Source organism: Pleurodeles waltl, chromosome 2_1, assembly GCF_031143425.1.
Source record: "Pleurodeles waltl isolate 20211129_DDA chromosome 2_1, aPleWal1.hap1.20221129, whole genome shotgun sequence".
Lineage (NCBI taxonomy): Eukaryota > Metazoa > Chordata > Amphibia > Caudata > Salamandridae > Pleurodeles > Pleurodeles waltl.
The window spans coordinates 102,195,076-102,220,405 of record NC_090438.1 but is presented as its reverse complement, the minus strand read 5'-3'; the positions used below and the strand labels follow the sequence as shown (position 1 = coordinate 102,220,405).

Genomic DNA, 25,330 nt, shown 5'->3' with positions numbered 1-25,330 from the left:
CCTTCTGCCCTTTAATGGTGACCCACTGCCTGTACTTGGAAGTATTTCGGGGCATGTGGGCTTTGGGCACCATTTCTCTTTCTCCCAGGGACACTAGGGAAATCTCTACCTGCTCCCCAAAGCTATCTGGGTCCATCTCTCCCCCAAGCGCTACACTAGTCAACCCAGGTGTCTGTCCGGTAGTGGACGGTGTCCTTTTGGAGCACTAGGGGTCGCCTTTATAGTGACCATACTGGTAACACTCCATACATTTGGGGTTGGATTTCCCTGACCTATCATATGTCCCTGGCTTTTTCCCAAATCTGGAAAATGAATGGTTGCCACCCCCTCCCTGGGAATTCTTTTGGGGGCCTTTTGAGAGTTCCTTATCTGTAAGTTTATCTCCCCCTCTTTCTTCTGTTGGGAACCCTGACCACCTTTGTGGGAGTCCCCCCCAGGTACCTTTTTGGACACTCTGGTGCTAACCCAGAGGTCCGCCTCCTCAGCAAGCTTCCTGGGATCAGTCAGCTTACTATCTACCAAGTGCTGGCGCAACTCTGTATAGGTAACATTGAGTATATGCTCTCTCAGAATCAAGTCATATAGCCCTTTATAATTATCTACTTTGTTGCCCCGCACCCATCCATTCAGTGCCTTACTGGAAAAGTCAAAGAAATCTACCCATGTTTGTGTGGTTTGTTTGGTGCTGTCCCTGAACCTCTGACGGTATCCCTCAGGGGTCAGCCCAAACTTGGCAAGTAAAGTGGCTTTCTGAAGAGGGTATGTGTTTTGATCAGGTTGATCCAATTTGAGAAGTGTGTCCCTCCCCAATGGCGGCACATAACCCCACATAGCTACCCCCCATTGCCCTTCAGGAACCTCATGAGCCCTTAGTGCAACTTCGTAAGAAGCTAACCATTTATCTATGTCATCTCCCACCACAAAACTGGGCACCACATTTTTGGGTATATGAACCTTCTTTTCTCCAGCAGGTCCTGTCTGTATGCTGCCACCATTATTGCTGGATTCAGACTGTCTTGCCTTGATATCCAGCTCCTTGAGACTCAGTTCATGAGCCAATAATAGTTTCTTTTCAGCCAAAGCTCTTTCAGCTTCCACCTGTTTGGCTGCTCTTTCTGCCTCAGCTTGCTTGGCTTCTCTTTCTGCCCTTCTTTCCTCCTGTTGAGCCTCAATTTTCAGTTTTGCCATTTGCAATTGGAACTCCCTTTCCTCTCTCCTTTCCTCTGCGGTCAGGCTTTGCACAGGGACACTGCTCCCTGGTCTGGAAGGGGGCATAATTGCAGTGGTAACATCATCCACAGATAGCAACAAATCCTCTAAGGGGCCATTTTCTGGCTCCTCTTCCTCATTATCCTCTTCTAAATGGGCTTCTGCCCAGGCCCTCAGCGCCACTTGAAAGTCCTCCTTTTTGGAGGCCCCTTGGGTGGGTACCCTCATTGTCCTGCAGAACCCTCTTAGTTGTTTGACCGTATATGTATCCAACAGGACTAGGTCAAAGTCATCTATTTGATACCCAGTCAGAGACATGTTGAGTGAGGATTTAGTTTTTGAAACTTGTCAGGAAAAAGGAATTTGCAAAAAGAGATAAAAATCAAGTTGACCTTCAACTGTGGGTAGGTAGTGAAATACTTAGTTACTGTATGTCACTGCACAAATACAAGTCCTATCCTCACCGCTGATCACCAATGTTAGAAATGGGGTTTTTGGTTTGCAGTCAGGTTACCATCTGTCCAAGCAAGAACCCTCACTCTAGTGAGGGTAAGTCATACACAATCCAAAATTAGCCTGTGCCCACCCTCTGGTAGCTTGGCACGAGCAGTCAGGCTTACCTTAGAAGGCAATGTGTAAAGTATTTGTGCAATAAATCATACAATACCACCATATAGCACCACAAAAATACACCACACAGTGTTTAGAAAAATATATAATATTTATCAGGATAACTGTAGGTCAAAACAAATAAACTTGCAATGTGAATTTGTAGAGATATCACTGGAAAGTGAAATAAAGGGGGTTATTCTAACTTTGGAGGAGTGTTAATCCGTCCCAAAAGTGACGGTAAAGTGACGGATATACCACCAGCCGTATTACGAGTTCCATAGGATATAATGGACTCGTAATACGGCTGGTGGTAAATCCGTCACTTTTCCGTCACTTTTGGGACGGATTAACACCTCCTCCAAAGTTAGAATAACCCCCAAAGTGTCTTAAGTCTTTAAAAAGCAAACAAAGTCTCTTTCAAGCACAAAGTACCTGGTTTGGAGTGGAAAATCTCCTCAGAGGGTCACAGAAGAAGAGATACGTGGAAAAATGGTGTGTGCGTCGATTTCTCCCCAGCACACACGGACTTGTGTCGTTATTTTTCACGCGGGGAAGTCGTGCGTTTTTTTACGGCGCGCGGACTGTCTCTTTCTGTGGATCGCGGGGATTACCAGATGTCCCGGGTCTGTGTGTGGATTCTTCTGCTTGTTTTCCGGCTGCGCGTTGTTCTGCAGGGCTGCGCGTCGAAGTTTTGCTCTCACGGCAGGCGTTGCGTCAATTTCTCCTCTGGAGGTCGGGCGGCGTTGTCCTTGCGAGGCCGTGCGTTGAAGTTCTGGTAGTCCCGAAGGCGTTGCGTCGATCAGCATCGGTGTGCAGCGTTTTCCTCACCGCGGAAGAAGCTGTGCGTCGAAAATTTCGGCGCACGAAGCGTCCAAGTGAAAAAGAGAAGTCTTTTTGGTCCTGAGACTTCAGGGAACAGGAGGCAAGCTCTATCCAAGCCCTTGGAGAGCACTTTTACAGCCAGACAAGAGTTCAGCAAGGCAGCAGGCCAACAGCAAGGCAGCAGTCCTTTGTAGGAAAGCAGACAGGTGAGTCCTTTGAGCAGCCAGGCAGTTCTTCTTGGCAGGATGTAGTTTCTGGTTCAGGTTTCTTCTCCAGCAAGTGTCTGATGAGGTAGGGCAGAGGCCCTGTTTTATACCCAAATGTGGCTTTGAAGTGGGGGAGACTTCAAAGAGTGGCTAAGAAGTGCACCAGGTCCCCTTTCAGTTCAATCCTGTCTGCCAGAGTCCCAGTAGGGGGTGTGGCAGTCCTTTGTGTGAGAGCAGGCCCTCCACCCTCCCACCCCAGGAAGACCCATTCAAAATGCAGATGTATGCAGGTGAGGCTGAGTACCCTGTGTTTGGGGTGTGTCTGAGTGAATGCACAAGGAGCTGTCAACCAAGCCCAGCCAGACGTGGATTGTAAGGCACAGAAAGATTTAAGTGCAAAGAAATGCTCACTTTCTAAAAGTGGCATTTCTAGAATAGTAATATTAAATCCAACTTCACCAGTCAGCAGGATTTTGTATTACCTTTCTGGCCATACTAAATATGACCTTCCTGCTCCTTTCAGATCAGCAGCTGCCACTTCAACAATGTATGAGGGCAGCCCCAATGTTAGTCTATGAAGGGAGCAGGCCTCACAGTAGTGCAAAAACGAATTTAGGAGTTTTACACTACCAGGACATATAACTACATAGGTACATGTCCTGCCTTTTACCCACACAGCACCCTGCTCTAGGGGATACCTAGGGCACACATTAGGGGTGACTTATATGTAGAAAAAGAGGAGTTCTAGGCTTGGCAAGTACTTTTAAATGCCAAGTTGAAGTGGCAGTGAAACTGCACACACAGGCCTTGCAATGGCAGGCCTGAGACACGGTTAAGGGGGCTACTTAAGTGGGTGGCACAATCAGTGCTGCAGGCCCACTAGTAGCATTTAATCTACAGGCCGTAGGCACATATAGTGCACATTACTAGGGACTTATAAGTAAATTAAATAGTCCAATCAGGTATGATCCAAAGTTACCATGTTTAAAAAGGGAGAGAGCATATGCACTTTAGCACTGGTTAGCAGTGGTAAAGTGCGCAGAGTCTAAAAGCCAGCAAAACAGGGTCCAAAAAGTGGAGGGAGGCAGGCAAAAAGTTAGGGGTGACCACCCTAAGGCATGTCAGGTCTAACATTCTAAGGGGCCTGTGAATGAAGCAGGCAGTGATACTGTACATTCTGAGGGGTGTGTGAATGAAGCAGTCAGTGATACTGTAAATGAAGCAGTCAGTGATACTGTATATTCTAAGGGGCCTGTGAATGAAGCAGTCAGTGATACTGTACATTCTAAGGGCCTGTGAATGAAGCAGTCAGTTATACTGTGCATTCTGAGGGGGCTGTGAATGAAGCAGTCAGTGATACTGTGCATTTGAATGGGGCTGTGAATGAAGCAGCCAGGGATACTGTACATTCTGAGGGACCTGAGACTGCAGCAGTCTGGGATACTGTACATTCTGAGGGGTCTGTGACTGAGGCAGTCTGGGACACTGTACATTCTAAGGGCCTGTGAATGAAGCAGTCAGTGATACTGCGCATTCTGAGGGGTGTGTGAATGAAGCAGTCTAAGGGACACTGTACATTCTAAGGGGCCTGTGAATGAAGCAGTATGGGACACTGTACATTCTAAGGGCCTGTGAATGAAGCAGTCAGTGATACTGTGCATTCTAAGGGGGCTGAGAATGAGGCAGTCTGTGATACTGTATATTCTAAAGGGGCCTGTGAATGCAGCAGTCACGGATACTGTTCATTCTAAGGGGCCTGTGAATGAAGCAGTCAGTGATACTGTACATTTTGAGGGGTGTGTGAATGAAGCAGTCAGTGATACTGTAAATGAAGCAGTCAGTGAAACTGTATATTCTAAGGGGCCTGTGAATGAAGCAGTCAGTGATACTGTGCATTGTGAGGGGTGCGTGAATGAAGCAGTCAGTGACACTGTGCATTCTGAGGGGCCTGTGAATGAAGCAGTCAGTAATACTGTGCATTGTGAGGGGTGTGTGAATGAAGCAGTCAGTGATACTGTACATTCTAAGGGGCTGTGAATGAAGCAGTCAGTGATACTGTACATTCTAAGGGGGCTGTGAATGAAGCAGTCAGTGATACTGTGCATTTGAATGGGGCTGTGAATGAAGCAGCCAGGGATACTGTACATTCTGAGGGACCTGAGACTGCAGCAGTCTGGGATACTGTACATTCTGAGGGGTCTGTGACTGAGGCAGTCTGGGACACTGTACATTCTAAGGGCCTGTGAATGAAGCAGTCAGTGATACTGCACATTCTGAGGGGTGTGTGAATGAAGCAGTCTAAGGGACACTGTACATTCTAAGGGGCCTGTGAATGAAGCAGTCTGGGACACTGTACATTCTAACGGCCTGTGAATGAAGCAGTCAGTGATACTGTGCATTCTAAGGGGGCTGAGAATGAGGCAGTCTGTGATACTGTATATTCTAAAGGGGCCTGTGAATGCAGCGGTCAGGGATGCTGTTCATTCTAAGGGGCCTGTGAATGAAGCAGTCAGTGATACTGTACATTCTAAGGGGTGTGTGAATGAAGCAGTCAGTGATACTGTAAATGAAGCAGTCAGTGATACTGTGCATTCTGAGGGGTGTGTGAATGAAGCAGTCAGTGATACTGTACATTCTAAGGGGCTGTGAATGAAGCAGTCAGTGATACTGTACATTCTAAGGGGGCTGTGGATGAAGCAGTCAGTGATACTGTGCATTTGAATGGGGCTGTGAATGAAGCAGCCAGGGATACTGTACATTCTGAGGGACCTGAGACTGCAGCAGTCTGGGATACTGTACATTCTGAGGGGTCTGTGACTGAGGCAGTCTGGGACACTGTACATTCTAAGGGCCTGTGAATGAAGCAGTCAGTGATACTGCACATTCTCAGGGGTGTGTGAATGAAGCAGTCAGTGATACTGTGCATTCTGAGGGGTGTGTGAATGAAGCAGTCAGTGATACTGTACATTCGAAGGGGCTGTGAATGAAGCAGTCAGTGATACTGTACACTCTAAGGGGGCTGTGAATGAATCAGTCAGTGATACTGTGCATTTGAATGGGGCTGTGAATGAAGCAGCCAGGGATACTGTACATTCTGAGGGACCTGAGACTGCAGCAGTCAGTGATACTGTACATTCTAAGGGCCTGGGCCTGTGAATGAAGCAGTCAGTGATACTGTGCATTGTGAGGGGTGTGTGAATGAAGCAGTCAGTGATACTGTGCATTCTGAGGGGCCTGTGAATGAATGAATCAATCAATCAATCAAAGCACTTATAAAGCGCGCTATGTACCCGTTAGGGTTTCAAAGCACTGAGGGGGAGGGGAGTGGGGTAGCTGCTATCGGTTGAAGAGCCATGTCTTGAGGAGTCTCCTGAAGGTGAGGAGGTCCTGGGTCTGGCGCAGGGAGGTGGGGAGTGAGTTCCAGGTCTTGGCGGCGAGGTAGGAGAAGGATCTGCCGCCAGAGGTCTTGCGCTGGATTCGGGGAACGGTGGCGAGTGAGAGGTTGGTGGAGCGGAGTTGGTGGGGGGGACGTAGAAGTTGAGTCTGTTGTTCAGGTAGGCGGGTCCGGCGTTGTGTAGTGCTTTGTGCGCGTGGGTGAGAAGTTTGAAGGTGATCCTCTTGTCCACGGGGAGCCAGTGGAGGTTCTTCAGGTGGTGGGAGATGTGGCAATGGCGGGGTATGTCGAGGATCAATCGGGCGGATGCGTTCTGGATGCGTTGGAGTCGTTGGATGTCTTTTTTTGGGATGCCTGTGTAGAGTGCGTTGCCATAGTCAAGTCTGCTGCTGACGAGGGCTTGGGTCACCGTTTTTCTGGTTTCTGTAGGGATCCACTTGTAGATTCTGCGGAGCATGCAGAGGGTATTGAAGCAGGAGGAGGAGACTGCGTTGACCTGTTTGGACATGGTGAGAGCAGAGTCGAGGATGAATCCGAGGTTGCGTGCGTGGTTGGTTGGAGTTGGAGGGTGCCCCAGCGCGGAGGGCCACCAGGAGTCGTCCCAGGCTGAGGGGGAGCGACCGAGGATGAGGACTTCCGTCTTGTCGGAGTTTAGTTTCAGGCGGCTGTTTCTCATCCATTCGGTGAGAGATTTCAGTCCCTCGTGGAGGTTGGTTTTGGCGATGTGTGGATCTTTAGTAAGGGAGAGGACGAGCTGGGTGTCGTCGGCATAGGAGAGGATGCTGAGGCTGTGCTGGCAGGCCAGTTGTGCGAGGGGTGCCATGTATGCGTTGAACAGCGTTGGGCTTAGCGAGGAGCCTTGGGGGACGCCACAGATGAGGTTGGTGGCTTTGGATCGGTAGGGTGAGAGTCGGATTCTCTGGGTTCTATCGGAGAGGAAAGAGGAGATCCAGTTGAGGGCTTTGTCTTGAATTCCGGCTTTGTGGAGTCGAGATAGTAGGGTGCGGTGGCAGACCGTATCGAAAGCGGCGGATAGGTCTAAGAGGATGAGGGCTGAAGTTTCGCCGTTGTCCATTTGTTGTCTGATGTCGTCTGTGGCGGCGAGGAGTGCAGTCTCGGTGCTGTGGTTGCGTCTGAATCCGGATTGGGAGGGGTCCAGGATGGAGTTGTCTTCGAGGTAGTGGGTGAGCTGTGCGTTGACGATTTTTTCGATGACCTTCGCTGGGAAGGGGAGGAGGGAGATCGGTCTGAAGTTTTTGAGGTCGTTGAGGTCAGCCTTGGGTTTCTTGAGGAGGGGTTGGATATCGGCGTGCTTCCAGCTGTCTGGGAAGATTGCGGTGTCGAGGGATAGGTTGATGATCTTGCGGAGTTGGGGGGCGATGGTGGAGTAGGCTTTGTTGAAGACGTGGTGTGGGCAGGGGTCAGAGGGAGATCCAGAGTGTATGGAGTTCATGGTCTTTAGGGTTTCGGCGTCGTCTACGTGGGTCCAGGTGGTGAGGCGGTCGGCGTGGCGGGGGGTTGTTGGGGGTGGGGTCTGGCGGAGGTGTGGTGTTGAAGCTGTCGCGGATGGTGGCGATTTTCTGGTAGAAAAAGGTGGAGAGTTCGTCGCAGAGTTTCTGGGATGGTGGGACGTCGTTGACGTTGCCGTTGGGGTTGGAGAGCTCCTTCACGATGCAGAAGAGTTCCTTGCTGTCGTGTGCGTTGTTGTTAAGGCGTTCTGTGAAGTGGGAGCGTTTGGCGAGTCGGATAAGTTGGTGGTGTTTGCGGTTGGCTTCTTTGTGGGTTGCTAGGCTGTCGGGTGTGCGTTCGAGAATCCATTTTTTCTTGAGTTTCTGGCAGGTGCGTTTGGAGGCGATCAGTTTTTCTGTGAACCAGGCTGCTTTTTTCTTTTCTTGGTTGACGGTGGGCCTCTTGAGTGGTGCGAGGGAGTTGGCGCTGTTGAGGATCCACTGTTGGAGGTTGATGGCGGCAGAGTCTGGGTCGGTGGGGTCGGGCGGTGGGTTCTTGGCGAGGGTGCTGGTTAGTTGGTCTTTGGTTACTTTTCCCCAGCTGTGGTGTGGCGGTAGCGGGTTGCGGTGGTGTTCGGTGATTTTCTTGAATGTGAAATGGACGCAGTGGTGGTCCGTCCAGTGGAGTTCGGTGGTGTGGTTGAATACGATGTTGTTGCTTGCAGTGAAGAGTTGTTCTAGGGTGTGACCGGCGACGTGGGTGGGTGTGTTGACCAGTTGACGGAGTCCACGGTTGGAGAGGTTGGTGGTCAGTGATGCGGTGTTGGCGTCATTGTTGTTCTCCAGGTGGAAGTTGAGGTCTCCCAGGAGGATGTAGTCTGAAGAGGCGAGGGAGTGTGTGCTTGCGAGGTCGCAGATGGTGTCGCTGAAGGGGGCTCTTGGTCGAGGAGGTCGGTATATGAGGGTTCCTCTGAGGGTGGTGTTGGGGTCCATGTGGATCTGGAAGTGAAGGTGTTCGGCTGTCTTGAGGGTGTCGTCCGTGTGGGTGAGGATTGAGGGTGGATTTGTGGGCGATGGCTATTCCTCCGCCGATTCCGTTGGTGCGATCTCTTCTGGTGATCTTGTAGCCGTCAGGCATGGCTATGGCGATGTCTGGGGCCGAAGAGTCGTTCCACCAGGTTTCGGTTAGGAAGGCTACATCTGGGGCGGTGGTGTCGAGCAGGTCCCAGAGCTCGATGGCGTGCTTTCGTGCGGAGCGTGTGTTGAGGAGGATGCAGTGTAGGTGGTTTGTGTTGGTTGTTGCAAGCTTTGTTGTTCTGTTGCAGGTGAAGTTGCAGGTGCGGCAGGAAAAGGGTCCTTTGGTGTGCTTCGGTGTGGCCTGGAAGCATTCTGTGGAGGGTCCAGGGTGCAGGGCGAGGAGTTCGCTGGCCGAGTAGCGAAGGATGGGGATGCGGGGGGCGTGAGGACCAGGGGGGGTGGCGCTGCGCGCGGTCCAGGCGCGGACGGGCGCAGACGGGCTTGCCTCTGGCGCGGACGCGCAGCGCCAGCCATTAAGAAGGGAGGGTCAGTAGCAGTCAGTAATACTGTGCATTGTGAGGGGTGTGTGAATGAAGCAGTCAGTGATACTGTACATTCTAAGGGGCTGTGAATGAAGCAGTCAGTGATACTGTACATTCTAAGGGGGCTGTGAATGAAGCAGTCAGTGATACTGTGCATTTGAATGGGGCTGTGAATGAAGCAGCCAGGGATACTGTACATTCTGAGGGACCTGAGACTGCAGCAGTCTGGGATACTGTACATTCTGAGGGGTCTGTGACTGAGGCAGTCTGGGACACTGTACATTCTAAGGGCCTATGAATGAAGCAGTCAGTGATACTGCGCATTCTGAGGGGTGTGTGAATGAAGCAGTCAGTGATACTGTGCATTCTGACGGGTGTGTGAATGAAGCAGTCAGTGATACTGTACATTCTAAGGGGCTGTGAATGAAGCAGTCAGTGATACTGTACACTCTAAGGGGGCTGTGAATGAAGCAGTCAGTGATACTGTGCATTTGAATGGGGCTGTGAATGAAGCAGCCAGGGATACTGTACATTCTGAGGGACCTGAGACTGCAGCAGTCTGGGATACTGTACATTCTAAGGGGCCTGTGAATGAAGCAGTCTGGGATACTGTACATTCTAAGGGCCTGTGAATGAAGCAGTCAGTGATACTGCGCATTCTGAGGGGTGTGTGAATGAAGCAGTCTAAGGGACACTGTACATTCTAAGGGGCCTGTGAATGAAGCAGTCTGGGACACTGTACATTCTAAGGGCCTGTGAATGAAGCAGTCAGTGATACTGTGCATTCTAAGGGGGCTGAGAATGAGGCAGTCTCTGATACTGTATATTCTAAAGGGGCCTGTGAATGAAGCGGTCAGGGATACTGTTCATTCTAAGGGGCCTGTAAATGAAGCAGTCAGTGATACTGTACATTCTGAGGGGTGTGTGAATGAAGCAGTCAGTGATACTGTAAATGAAGCAGTCAGTGATACTGTATATTCAAAGGGGCCTGTGAATGAAGCAGTCAGTGATACTGTACATTCTAAGGGCCTGTGAATGAAGCAGTCAGTGATACTGTGCATTCTGAGGGGTGTGTGAATGAAGCAGTCAGTGATTCTGTACATTCTAAGGGGCTGTGAATGAAGCAGTCTGGGAAAGTGTACATTCTAAGGGCCTGTGAATGAAGCAGTCAGTGATACTGCGCATTCTGAGCGGTGTGTGAATGAAGCAGTCTAAGGGACACTGTACATTCTAAGGGGCCTGTGAATGAAGCAGTCTGGGACACTGTACATTCTAAGGGCCTGTGAATGAAGCAGTCAGTGATACTGTGCATTCTAAGGGGGCTGAGAATGAGGCAGTCTCTGATACTGTATATTCTAAAGGGGCCTGTGAATGCAGCGGTCAGGGATACTGTTCATTCTAAGGGGCCTGTAAATGAAGCAGTCAGTGACACTGTGCATTCTGAGGGGTGTGTGAATGAAGCAGTCAGTGATACTGTAAATGAAGCAGTCAATGATACTGTATATTTAAAGGGGCCTGTGAATGAAGCAGTTAGCGATACTGTACATTCTAAGGGGCTGTGAATGAAGCAGTCAGTGATACTGTGCATTCTGAGGGGTGTGTGAATGAAGCAGTCAGTGATTCTGTACATTCTAAGGGGCTGTGAACGAAGCAGTCAGTGATACTGTGCATTTGAATGTGGCTGTGAATGAAGCAGCCAGGGATACTGTACATTCTGAGGGACCTGAGACTGCAGCAGTCTGGGATACTGTACATTCTGAGGGGTCTGTGACTGAGGCAGCCTGGGACACTGTACATTCTAAGGGCCTGTGAATGAAGCAGTCAGTGATTCTGTGCATTCTGAGGGGTGTGTGAATGAAGCAGTCTAAGGGACACTGTACATTCTAAGGGGCCTGTGAATGAAGCAGTCTGGGACACTGTACATTCTAAGGGGGCTGAGAATGAGGCAGTCTGTGATACTGTATATTCTAAAGGGGCCTGTGAATGCAGGGGTCAGGGATACTGTTCATTCTAAGGGGCCTGTGAATGAAGTAGTCAGTGATACTGTGCATTCTAAGGGAGCTGTGAATTAAACGATCTGCGATACTATACATTCTAAGGGGCCTGTGAATGAAGCAGTCAGCGATACTGTGCATTCTAAGGGGGCTGTGAATGAAACAATCTGGGATACGGTACATTCTAGGGGGCTGCGAGTGAAGCAGTCTGGGATACTGTGCGTTTTAGGTGACCTGTGAATTATGCATTTTGGGATACTGTATATTCTGAGGGACCTGTGAATGCAGCAGTCTAAGGGGCTGTGACTGAGGCAGTCTGGGATACTGTACATTCAGAGGGCTCCGTGAATGCAGCGTCTAAGGGGCAGTGACTGGGGCAGTCTTGGATACTGTACATTCTGGGAGGCATGTGAGAGAGGCAGTCATGGATATTGAACATTCTAAATGGCCTGTGAATGAGGCAGTCTGGAATACTATGCATTCATATGGGTCTGTGAATGAAGCAGCCTGTTATACTGCACATTCAGACGTCTGTGAATGTTGCGTCTTAGGGGGTGTCACTGAGGCAGTCTGGGATACTGTACATTCAGAGGTGTCTGTCAATGCAGCGGCTAAGGGGCTGTGACTGAGGCAGTCTGGGATACTGTACATTCAGGGGGGCTGTGACTGAGTCAGTCTGGGATACTGTACATTCAGAGGGGCTGTGACTGAGGCAGTCTGGGATACTGTACATGCTGAGGGATCTGTGACTGAGGCAGTCTGAGATACTGTACATTCTGAGGGGTTTGTGACTGAGGCAGATACTGTACATTCTGAGGGGTCTGTGACTGTGGCAGTCTGGAATACTGTACATTCAGAGGGGCTGTGACTGAGGCAGTCTGGGATACTGTACATTCGGGGGGGCTGTGACTGAGGCAGTCTGGGATACTGTACATTCTGTGGGGTCTGTGACTGGGGCAGTCTGGGATACTGTACATTCAGAGGGGCTGTGACTGAGGCAGTCTGGGATACTGTACATTCGGTGGGGCTGTGACTGAGGCAGTCTGGGGTACTGTACATTCTGAGGGATTTGTGACAAGCAGATACTGCACATTCTGAGGGGTCTGTGACTGAGGCAGATACTGTACATTCTGAGGGGTCTGTGACTGAGGCAGCCTGGGATACTGTACAATCTGAGGGGTCTGTGACTGAGGCAGTCAGTGATACTGTACATTCTAAGGGGCTGTGACTGAGGCAGTCTGGGATACTGTACATTCAGAGGGCTCCGTGAATGCAGCGTCTAAGGGGCAGTGACTGGGGCAGTCTTGGATACTGTACATTCTGGGAGGCATGTGAGAGAGGCAGTCATGGATATTGAACATTCTAAATAGCCTGTGAATGAGGCAGTCTGGAATACTATGCATTCATATGGGTCTGTGAATGAAGCAGCCTGTTATACTGCACATTCAGACGTCTGTGAATGTTGCGTCTAAGGGGGTGTCACTGAGGCAGTCTGGGATACTGTACATTCAGAGGGGTCTGTCAATGCAGCGGCTAAGGGGCTGTGACTGAGGCAGTCTGGGATACTGTACATTCAGGGGGGCTGTGACTGACTCAGTCTGGGATACTGTACATTCAGAGGGGCTGTGACTGAGGCAGTCTGGGATACTGTACATGCTGAGGGATCTGTGACTGAGGCAGTCTGAGATACTGTACATTCTGAGAGGTTTATGACGGTGGCAGATACTGTACATTCTGAGGGGTCTGTGATTGTGGCAGTCTGGAATACTGTACATTCAGAGGGGCTGTGACTGAGGCAGTCTGAGATACTGTACATTCGGGGGGCTGTGACTGAGGCAGTCTGGGATACTGTACATTCTGTGGGGTCTGTGACTGGGGCAGTCTGGGATACTGTACATTCAGAGGGGCTGTGACTGGGGCAGTCTGGGATACTGTACATTCGGTGGGGCTGTGACTGAGGCAGTCTGGGATACTGTACATTCTGAGGGATTTGTGACAAGCAGATACTGCACATTCTGAGGGGTCTGTGACTGAGGCAGATACTGTACATTCTGAGGGGTCTGTGACTGAGGCAGCCTGGGATACTGTACAATCTGAGGGGTCTGTGACTGAGGCAGTCAGTGATACTGTACATTCAGAGGGGCTGTGACTGAGGCAGTCTGGGATACTGTACATTCTGAGGGCTCTGTGACTGAGGCAGTCTGGGATACTGTACATTCAGAGGGGCTATGACTGAGGCAGTCTGGGATACTGTACATTTGGGGGGGCTGCGACTGAGGCAGTCTGGGATACTGTACATTCTGAGGGATTTGTGACAAGCAGATTCTGTACATTCTGAGGGGTCTGTGACTGAGGCAGATACTGTACATTCTGAGGGGTCTGTGACTGAGGCAGCCTGGGATACTGTACATTCTGAGGGGTCTGTGACTGAGGCAGTCAGTGATACTGTACATTCAGAGGGGCTATGACTGAGGCAGTCTGGGATACTGTACATTCTGAGGGGTCTGTGACTGAGGCAGTCTGGGATACTGTACATTCAGAGGGGCTGTGACTGAGGCAGTCTGGGATACTGTACATTCTGAGGGGTCTGTGGATGAGGCAGTCTGGGATACTGTACATTCTGAGGGGTCTGTGGATGAGGCAGTCTGGGATACTGTACATTCAGAGGGGCTGTGACTGAGGCAGTCTGGGATACTGTACATTCCGAGGGATTTGTGACAGGCAGATACTGTACATTCTGAGGGATTTGTGACAGGCAGATACTGTACATGTCGAGGGGTCTGTGGATGCAGCAGCCCCTGGGCCGCCGGAGAGGCCCTCGCCAGGGGCACCCGTGTGCGCCCTCCAGCCTCCGTCCTGCAGTCCGGATGGAGTGCGTGAGTGCGCGCCTTGGCTCGGCCTCCCTGCGCCATGCTGCTCGTACAGTACAACAACAATGGCTGGGGTTGGCCGGCTCCCAGGAGGGGCGGGTCGCCGGCGGATCCTCGCTTTTTTCAGAAGAACTTCTCGGCTTCCTCTTCCCTGTGTTTTCCTGAACGCGAGAAGCGCCCTTTTGTCTTCGCTGCCAACATCAAAGCCACCGGCCCCCCTTCCTGCCCGCGCCGTACGCCCCCTGCGCCCCGTGTATTTTAGGATGACTTGTGGATGGATAAACACCGGGGGTGACTCCCACAGCAGACGGTGTGCATGTGGGAGGGGGAAGGGGGCGGTGTTTGCGCCGCTCTCCTCCCCCCGGTCTGCAGATCGCATGCACACAGTGCCTGTGGCCGCGGAGAGACCCCTGGCCACGCTGCCTGCACGCCTTCAAAATAGCCCAGAGAGCTGAGGGGGCAAAATCACTGGCATTGGGGTGGCAGGTTGGGGGTGGCCCTAATGAGACACCTTGCGTAGGGGAGGCGCTTGCTCTCTAGCTCTCAGCTCCCAGGAAGTGGTGAGAGGCCAACCTGTGCGCGCGAGGTGTACCCTGCCTGCAGCAGTCATGCAGAGGTGAGCTGTCCCGCCAACCCACCCCCTCCCTTGAAGCCCCCCCGTAGGAGGGGTTCTTGGTGTCTGGCACTGGCTGAGTGTGTACCATGTGATACTGTGTGCCCGTTCTGCATGCGGCGTGTCTCTGAGGCGCGGCCTTGCCAAGCACTTTACAGTAGTCCGTTTCTATCTTACCTGTATAATGTACATGCCTACATACCACGTGTTCCTGTGCTAAGAAGTGCATACAGGTATCCCTGGGCGTGTGTGCAGAAGTGTTGTACCTGTGCGACCGCCCGTGGATGCGCGTGCCACGTCATCCACCGCCCTTCTGCTAGAAAGTATCACCTGTTTGTGTTTCGTTGTGTATCCTTGTGATGGATACTGTGTGACACACATTTCCTATTGTGTGTTTGTCACTTCCCGGTTTGCGTATACATCAATGTTTGATCTCTGTGACACATGCTGCGTGCTCCTGTCAAAGTGTACCCTTGTGTGCCTGCTATGTTCTATCGTGTGCCTTCTCTGTGTTCCACTCACTTATGTAGAGTACCCATGTTATGCATGCGGTGGTCTTACGTTACATAGAGTACTTCAAGGTTACGCGCGGTCTGTTCTGTCACATATAAATGTTCGTGTGTGACGTATGTTGTGCCCTTGTGCTACACACAGTGCTTCCATGTGGTACCCGCTGCAGGTGGCTGTCGCAGACAGTGTACCTTTGTGACGTATGCTGTGTCCTTGTGTTACACTTAGTGTTCCCATGTGCTACCAGCTGTCTGTGACTCTAACAGTGTACCTTTGTTACGCCTGCCTTGTGTTGCTCACACTGTCTCCACACTGTGTGCTACCGTCTCAGAGATTGTGAATCCCCGTGGCCTTCCGTCGCTTTTGACACATATATATTGATTCCCTGTTCTACCTGTTATGGGCTCTTAACACAGGTGTTGTACTCACCCTGCCCTTCCGGTGAAGTCACGTCACAATTACAGTACATCCTTGTGCCACAAAGTGCGTGTCACACTGATTGCCGGTGACGCAGGCTGCGCGCTCCGGCCACAGATACCCTGTATCCCAGTGGAGTACACCGCGTGCCACCCCCTGCCAATGTGTCCCTTTGTGTGCCAGGCAGCGTGTATCCTCCCGAGGCATACACCGTATCCCCGTGCCAGGAGCTGCGTGTCCCTGTGACTGCCCACGCCGTGCCCCTCACCTCTCTCAGGACACGGGCGGCCCCGAATGAGCCGTGCCCGCCTTTTAAAGGACAGATGTGGAGGGGAGGGAGGGTCCGTCCCCCCACCGGTGCCTGCTGCCTCCTAACCCTCATGCCAGGGCCACTCTCTGCATTGGTGTTGTGCGCAGTCTGTGCCCCACACGTGCCCTAGGCTGAGCTGAACTTCAGCCCTCGCTCTCGGGGGGACGTGGACGGCTGCGCCCCGGCTGGCAGTGCGCGCATCTGGGCATCCAGGACAGTAGCAGGTGGAGCGGGCAGCATGAGCGCAGAGGGCAGCGGCGGGCAGCAGAGGGCAGCGCCCAATGAGGACGAGGACCTGAAGGGAGAGGCGCAGCAGCCCTCCGGAGTGAGGGACCGGCTGCTGGAGGCGCAGGAGACCCCCGGGGCCCCGAGGGATGGCGCGCCAGAGGGCTCTCCGGAGGCCTCCCCGCAGGGCGGGTTCCAGCCCCCGGAGGGGGGCTACGGCTGGCTGGTGGTCTTCGCCGCCACCTGGTGCAGCGGCTCCATCTTCGGCATCCAGAACTCCTTCGGGATCCTGTACGTGATGCTGCAGGAGGACATGGAGGGGCCCAAGGACAAGGCGCTCGAGTTCAAGACCGGTGAGTCACATGATGTGGATGAGTTGGTTAATGATTTTAGGAATGGGTGCGTGTGTTAGTGAATTATTTAAGTACTGCAGGACCACGTGGTGGGGTGATGTGCATGCACGTGAGTGCGTGGTCAAGGGCTAGTGCAGTCTCAAGCCGCTGTCAAGCGCTTAGACAATACATTATTCCTTCCCTTGAGTAATCTTTCCCCGATATTTAACGAATCTATCCTACACATTTTCACAATAAAAGGTGTGTTGTATAGTATAATACATTAAAAAGTGTGCACCCTTTTATTCAGGCTTCGAACCCTGCTTGCAAAATTACCCTTTCTCATCACCTGGGTAGGGTGTGCATACCCGATTGGTTGGACTGCACATAAACACTCTTCATGATTCTATCTGAACTCGTTTTGTGTCCCCATGCCTAGCCGGTCACACCTTGTTCTGTTCCCGGCTGCAAATGCTTGTGTTTTTTCACATGCAAGGTGTGCATATAATTATCCTGGCCGTGGCACCTGTATTTAAAACACCTTCCCTCTGAAGCCCGCGCCTCTCTGGAGCGCCAGACCCGAGCGAGCCGGTCCAGCACCCTTCCCCCCCCCCCCCCCCACCCCCACCCTAGACTGCCTACATCCTGTCGTGGTCGACTTCTGCGATCTTTTCTTGGCCATTTTTCATCCCCATTTGGCCTTTCACCCCACCTCCATATTTGTTTATGGCTTATTTTTTACATTCGACCTGTTATATTTTGAATAATAAAAGGTGTGCACTTTTTATTCATTGTAGAGGCCAATCTGACCATTTAGGCTTATAAAGTATTTAGAGGTCCAGGATAGCTATGTAAAATAACTGTGATAAGTGCACATAGAATTCATTTATGTAGGTAGTGGGTATTCTAAAAGTCGTGTATGGACTGGGCTCACGTGGGCCTACGTTGGATGGCCCTGATTTAATGGATTAAAAAACAACTTGGTGCAAGTAGGGGCTCATCTCGATCCGTGTTTCCAGTCCTGGCTTTTAATATTTAGAAATCATTGCTGTCCAGTGTGTTAGTATCTAATCAGAGCGACGAAGTAGACCAAGACTACAGCACCCAGAATGCATTGCATTGCCCCACACAATCCCAGTGTCATTATGGCATGAAGTGAGGTGGCCATTCTGTGAGCAAGTAACATTTATTTTGGGGTAGTTTTGTCCTGCCCTATATATGTGGGTAAACAACACGTGCAGACGAGTTGGTGCCGGATCTGAATGTGTCATGGCCCTTTGCACACTATTTTGATAAAATGAGCGGAATCACCTAGAATACTAGTTGGAACGCAGCATGAGCGCCAACTCTTAATATTCTCAGTAGGAAGCGTTCGCGCCAGTTTTAACAGTAGCACATTGGGCTGGATCAGCCCAAGGTATAAAGGTGTAATATTCGGAGCTAATAATTCTAGTTTTTACACGTTCTTACCGAAGTTATAATTATAGGACCATTTTAAGAAGCAAACCCACATAAATTAGTGTCTAGTGACTCTGTGTTTACTCAGTAGTGGAGGAATCAGATGAATTCTACCAATATTTTCTGAAAAGTAAAATGTCCATCTTTTCACTGCTTTATTCAGTGCACGCACATCTGTCACGTTGTCGATCGCGTGTGCCTGAAAGGGCTTCTCTGCTGACATTTATGAGATTCCCTGGCGTTTTGACAGAAGTCCAGTTCATACAGCCCTTAGAAACCATGCAGTATATTTTAATCTTTCTAGAAAAAACATGTACCGTTTCTTTGCTCGTAGAGGGACACATGCAATTAAAGGTGTCCACCTAATAGTGAGCGTATGCATTTGAACTAAGAGGAAAGGGGCCTTTAAGAGCCGCATATGCCCCAAAATGTGCAAAGTATACGTTTTTAAGGGCCATATGTACCAACACATTTTCCCATTGACACAGAATGAGAAAAACCCTTTGCTACATCTGGCCCTAAATCACCTCGCGGAAATAGCGCCTCGGACACTCCTGCTCCTTTAATTGGCGCTTGCATAGTACACAATGTGGCTGTAGAACGGCATCGCAACCAAACAGAGACACGGGTCCGAGTCGGTCTGTGCAGGTCTGCAGTCAGTGGTTTGGAATTAAAAGTGCGCACCTTTTATTCTGAATTTATCAACATTAATGTAACTGGTTAAAACGCCCGCACTTGTGGCAGAGTTGCTATTAAGATCATGTTCAACCATGCCCCTATCTTTGTTCCAACCAGCCCTATTTTGCAAAATGAGTCCCAGTTCACTACACAGCTCCTTGCTGTCTGTTTGAGAATAAAGGGCTTGTTTGTAGCTTTTATTCCATCGCACCTCATGCGTTTCACAGAGCCCTCCAGAGCGATTTATTTATGAGACCCCTTTAGCTGTTTATTTAAGACAAACGTTGCTCAGTTCCTTCAGGAAAAACGGAGTTTCGGTAAAAGTCTTTCAGTTTTTGTTGTGGCCCCTGCATCAGATCATCACATCGTAATTTGTGTAAAAGCTTTGTTGTATGTATTGATTTCGTTGATTTATATCCACTGTTTGATTTGCAATTATTAGCTACTTATTCTGTTTAAACTATACCATACACCCCACTGAGTCTAATTCCTCCTCGATGTTTGATAATTTGGGACTGAGCAGTTTTCTAGATGGTGTGTTTGTGAGAGTTTTGTGGGTCTAGGAATGCAATGTCTCCGTTGGCTGTAGCTGGCACGTTTCGCTTTTGTCCTGGGCTTATAAGGTAGCAGCTGGCACTTCTCAGCTCGTCTGCTGTACCTTTAATGAGACTGTGGAGGCAGCACTCAGCTGGGCTGCTATACCTTTAATGAGACTGTGGAGGCAGCACTCAGCTGGGCTGCTATACCTTTAATGAGACTGTGGAGGCAGCACTCAGCTGGGCTGCTATACCTTTAATGAGACTGTGGAGGCAGCACTCAGCTGGGCTGCTATACCTTTAATGAGACTGTGGAGGCAGCACTCAACTGGGCTGCTATACCTTTAATGAGACTGTGGTAGCAGCAATCAACTGGGCTGCTAAACCTTTAATGAGACTGTGGAGGCAGCACTCAGCTGGGCTGCTATACCTTTAATGAGACTGTGGAGGCAGCACTCAGTTGGGCTGCTATACCTTTAATGAGACTGTGGAGGCAGCACTCAGCTGGGCTGCTATACCTTTAATGAGACTGTGGTAGCAGCAATCAACTGGGCTGCTAAACCTTTAATGAGACTGTGGAGGCAGCACTCAGCTGGGCTGCTATACCTTTAATGAGACTGTGGAGGCAGCACTCAGCTGGGCTGCTATACCTTTAATGAGACTGTGGAGGCAGCACTCAGCTGGGCTGCTATACCTTTAATGAGACTGTGGAGGCAGCAATCAGCTGGCCTGCTATACCTTTAATGAGACTGTGGAGGCAGCACTCAGCTGGTCTGCTATACCTTTAATGAGACTGTGGTAGCAGCACTCAACTGGGCTGCTAAACCTTTAATGAGACTGTGGAGGCAGCACTCAACTGGGCTGCTATACCTTTGATGAGACTGTGGTAGCAGCAATCAAATGGGCTGCTAAACCTTTAATGAGACTGTGGAGGCAGCACTGAACTGGGCTGCTATACCTTTAATGAGACTGTGGTAGCAGCAATCAACTGGGCTGCTAAACCTTTAATGAGACTGTGGAGGCAGCACTCAGCTGGGCTGCTATACCTTTAATGAGACTGTGGAGGCAGCACTCAGCTGGGCTGCTATACCTTTAATGAGACTGTGGTAGCAGCAATCAACTGGGCTGCTAAACCTTTAATGAGACTGTGGAGGCAGCACTCAGCTGGGCTGCTATACCTTTAATGAGACTGTGGAGGCAGCACTCAGCTGGGCTGCTATACCTTTAATGAGACTGTGGTGGCAGCAATCAACTGGGCTGCTAAACCTTTAATGAGACTGTGGAAGCTGCACTCAGCTGGGCTGCTATACCTTTAATGAGGCTGTGGAGGCAGCTCTCAAGTGGGCTGCTATACCTTTAATGAGACCGTGGAGGCAGCACTCAGCTGGGCTGCTATACCTTTAATGAGACTGTGGTAGCAGCACTCAACAGGGCTGTTATACTTTTAATGAGGCTGTGGAGGCAGCTCTCAGCTGGGCTGCTATTCCTCTAATGAGACTGTGGAGGCAGCACTCAACTGGGCTGCTATACCTTTAATGAGACTGTGGAGGCCACACTCAACTGGGCTGATATACATTTAATGAGACTGTGGTTGTAGCACTCAACTGGGCTGTTATACCTTTAATGAGACTGTGGAGGCAGCACTCAACTGGGCTGCTAAACCTTTAATGAGACTGTGGGAGCAGCACTCAGCTGGGCTGCTATACCTCTAATGAGACCGTGGAGGCAGCATTCAGCTGGGCTGCTATACATTTAATGAGACTGGGGTGGCAGTACTCAGCTGGGCTGCTATACATTTAATGAGACAAGTCTAGCTGTTCTCAGCTAGGCTGCTAAATAGTTTAATGAGATGCTGCTAGCCCTTGTTAGATGTATTTTTTATTGAAACTGCTTGCTACGCTCAGCTGGGATCTCTAGATCTTTAATGAGAGAGTGCCAGTGTTCTCACTCGGGCTGTGTACTTTTAAGAAGACATTGCTAGCATTTCCTTTTTTTTAAATTAGACGAGTGAAAACGATATACAGTTATCTCTCTCTCTCATCCACCCATTACATTTAATATAGGTACACCATGCATTACACAGCAAATAACCCCTGGTATCTGATTCTTGTTTGATGTTGCAAAGTCTCAATTAACCTTCCAGCCCCTTTATAATTTTTAGGGATTGTTTATCCAATCCGAATAGGCCTCGTGTTCTTTGGAATGTCAGAGTTTGCCTAATGCTGGAACAATGCAGTTGTTCATAGAACATTATCCTTTTTATTTTATTTACCTGTTCTGAGCACCTGGCGAGATCCACAATAAGTATCATTCTTAGTGCTGGAAACACCAGGGAGCTCCCACCCCTTACCCAGAAGTCCCCGCGCGGTTATGATTCAGTGATATGTAGGATTTATTTTCTATGGAGTCGCACAATGCAGTCATCTGAAAGATTTTGGGGCCCTAGGCTATACATCTTTTGGGTGCCTCTTGTTACGGAACAAATGTAAATGTTTATCGCCTATTTTTCTACTAATTTATACACTATGTTGACAAACAATGCTGAATTATATGTTAAGGTTAAAATAGCAAACTAGAGGTGTGATAGAAAGGACATTCCCAGGGCCCTTTGGAAGAAGGGGCCCCTGAGCAGTTGCCTACTTTGTCCAGGCCCTAAAACATCTCTGCCCCAGTGGGCTCAGTTCAGGGCTGCGCTTGGCCATCAGCACCCAGGTGTCCTGTACACGGAGGCGAGGCGTCATAAGCAAATGTGTGACTTTTGTCATGGCTGAGATGTTGTATGTGCACTAAATAGTACTGGATTCGGAAAAAGGTTAGAAAGTCTGGAGAAAAATATATGTTTATTGGCACCTCCCAACTCTGCATCTTAGCCTTCCTCCGCCTCAGTGCCCATAGCGTTTGGAATCTAAATATTTTTATTTTGCTGAATATTTTGGGCTGTGTAAATTTCCTACTACACTTATCAGGCCATATTATCTTGCCATTTCAGTAGGAGGGCTTTGGCATTGCTGTTGAGTCTTTCTGGGAATTTACAATTGTTTGCAGTATTTCTATTAATAAATAAATAACACAGCAAGGTAATGCAGCTGTACTGGGAATGGTCTAACCACCTGTCTGGAAGGAGACACATAGGGGGTCATTCCGACCCTGGCGGTAAATACCGCCAGGGCCGGGGATCGCGGGAGCACCGCCAACAGGCTGGCTGTGCTCCCTTGGGCATTCTGACCGCGGCGGTTCGGCCGCGGTCAGAACAGGAAAACCAGCGGTCTCCCGCCGGTTTTCCGCTGCCCTGGGAATCCCCCATGGCGGCGCAGCCTGCTGCGCCGCCATGGGGGATTCCGACCCCCTCACCGCCATCCTGTTCCTGGCGGTTCCGCCCGCCAGGAACAGGATGGCGGTGAGGGGTGTCGTGGGGCCCCCGTAAGAGGGCCCCACTTTGTATTTCAGTGTCTGCATTGCAGACACTGAAATACGCGACGGGTGCCACTGCACCCGTCGCACATCCTCCACTCCACCGGCTCCATTCGGAGCCGGCATCCTCATGGAGGGCTGTTTCCCACTGGGCTGGCGGGCGGCCTTTTGGCGGTCGCCCGCCAGCCCAGTGGGAAACCCAGAATGACCGCCGCGGTCTTTTGACCGCGGTACGGTCTTCTGGCGGTTCCCTCCAGGCGGGCGGCTCCCGCCGCCCGCCGGGGTCAGAATGACCCCCATAGTGTTCTCCCGGAAAGTTTGTGAGTTATTCCTCCACAAATCCAGGGAGTGGTCATCCCATTTATTCTATTAAAAAAACTCTTCAGATAACATTGAAGGCACTGGACAAGAACAGACATTGTGGAAGCATGACAACTTTTATTACCATTATTGCATCCTTTAAAGACAGGGATATGTGCACTAAGCTTTAATATTCAATTTTACATATTTTCAGCTGGTCACTGTAATTCAGTATGCATGTCCTTCACTTTTCTTGAGGGCAGTCTATCGAGATAGCATACCTCTTGGTAGGGAACCATGTTTTGAATTTCTCATGAAAATTGTAGTGGGCTAGTATTTATGAGGGGGTCTCTGTGTTTTGCTTATTAACTGTGTAGCTAGAAATTATGGAAAATTCTCTATCACAGGGGTCACATTCTTTATATTTTTCTATTCAAGTGCTAGATACAGTGAAACATCTTTGGGAAATAGCCTTTTTTATTGATCTATCTGTTTGATGGCTGGTCTGTATTTGGTCCTCTCACTTGATATATTTTCCTACAAGGAGGGTCTATAAAAATGAAGAGCAGAGGTGGAAAACGGCATCCATGCTTCGTGCCGCGCTATCTCAAGATTTTGCCAGCCTATTTTTCTCTGAAATAAATCTGGCTAAGCCTTTATTTAGCAACCAACTCAGCCTAGTGGACAGGGCTGGAAGTTAATTTCTTCTAATATGGTGTAGAGATGTTCCCAATGCGCTGTGTCAAATGATTTTTCTGCATTCAGAAAACACTCTGGAACTTTTGCCTTTGTTTTTTTCATTTATTCTATTATTTCATGTAAAAAGAGCACATTGGAAACTACAAGGTAAGCTGGGATAAAGGTTGCCTGATTTGCATCTACGAATATGTGGATAATGTGAGCTATCCTCTTTGAGAAACTCTTCATTTAGGGTATTTGCCAATTAAAAGCCATCGGCCTTGGGGTCCTTGCAGTGCTGTATAAATGTAACTAGGTATCCCCGTCACAAAGTCCAGAGTGGGCAAACTTCCAGAGGGATAGCAATAAATAATTTTGCCAATTGCAATGCCAGTCATCAATAAAGTGCTTATAAACTTCACTTGTCATATCATTTGCTGCAGTGTTTCTGCTGTTGATAGGGTTTGAGGGCTTTTTTGACTTTTTCTGGCATTTTCAGCATGCACAAAATCTTCTGATTTTTTTTTTTTGCGAGTGTATTTAGCTGAGCTATGGATAAGAAATATAGGGCTGGATGTATCAAAAGGTTTTGCCCATTCTGTGTCAATGGGAAAATGCTTTGATACATATGGCCCATAATCTCTTCCTTGGTGGCTTGCAAGATTCTAGTTTGTGTTGCTGGTAAAATTAAAAACATTTCTGTGTTATTTTGGTTGGGTATCCTCCAAAAGGGATGTGGAATTTAATATAATATCTACTTGTCCATAGAACAGGTTGGTTTATAAATCTACTTGTCCCTTTGGTTCCTTGTAGTGTGGCGACATATTATGGCAGGCATCTGATAATAGCCTCTCTGATTATGCCAGGGCTCGTACTATAATAGGGCTTGAATACTAGCAATTACTTTATTTTGCCACCTTTCAGCAGATCTACATACTGGGGTGGGAGGTAGCAATAAGCAATTGTTCCAAGGTTGGAATGCCTTTTTCAGTCTATGCAAAACCTATTAACTTGCATTTTTTAAGGGTTTCCACTTGCTCTTCTCTTATTTCCCATACTGAGAAAGGTTGGAAGTTTACTCTCGGCAAGTGTCAGAAGTAAAACTTCTTCCAGGGTTGAGAAAAAAGTGGTTAAAGGGAAAGTGAACTTATAAACGCTCAACAGATTTTTGCATGAGCAAATCTACACCTGCATATTTGCTAGTGCTAAAATACAGTTCACAAATACTTTCTAGGACTACAAGTTCCTGGTCTACTTCTGTTAATTCTTGTCAATTCATGAAATATGCAAATCTACACTAATGCAAATACATATATACCATGCTTGCACTTTTGTGACATTCTTTAAGAATTGGGCCTCTAATTAGGTCTGTGTTAACCAAGACCTTTTGTTTTATTAAAATTATATCTCTATCCATCTATCGGCTGGCTACACTGTGACTGATCCTACCTGCAGAATCCGCTCCTGTTCAGCACCTGGATACACACACACTTGACAAGTTCCATTCTCTACAAATTCATGTTACATTACATTACAATAATAGCAATCTGCTCTTTCACAAGGTGCATACCAGCATGCAAAGTAGTTTTTTTCAGTGCCAGGAACTACTGTGGCAATGTGTGCTTATTGGAACCAAAAATATTTTAGCTTTTTGTTAATATTTGTTACAATGGTGAGGGCCTAGCAGCCCCCACAGCAATAAAGTTTTACAAAAGCCATGTCAAAACAGACACGCATTGACAAAACCA

General features: G+C 49.2%; 1 protein-coding gene across 1 annotated transcript in view; it reads left to right on the top strand.

The window, feature by feature from the left end:
• The first annotated feature begins 14,381 nt into the window (after positions 1-14,381).
• Positions 14,382-25,330, top strand: part of SLC16A2 (solute carrier family 16 member 2) — a 396,992-nt gene continuing 386,043 nt past the window's right edge. Inside the window, exon 1 of the mRNA XM_069210883.1 lies at positions 14,382-16,542. Within this exon, the coding sequence (XP_069066984.1) occupies positions 16,203-16,542 (340 nt within the window). The 5' untranslated portion in view covers positions 14,382-16,202. The remainder of the gene's footprint in view (positions 16,543-25,330) is intronic.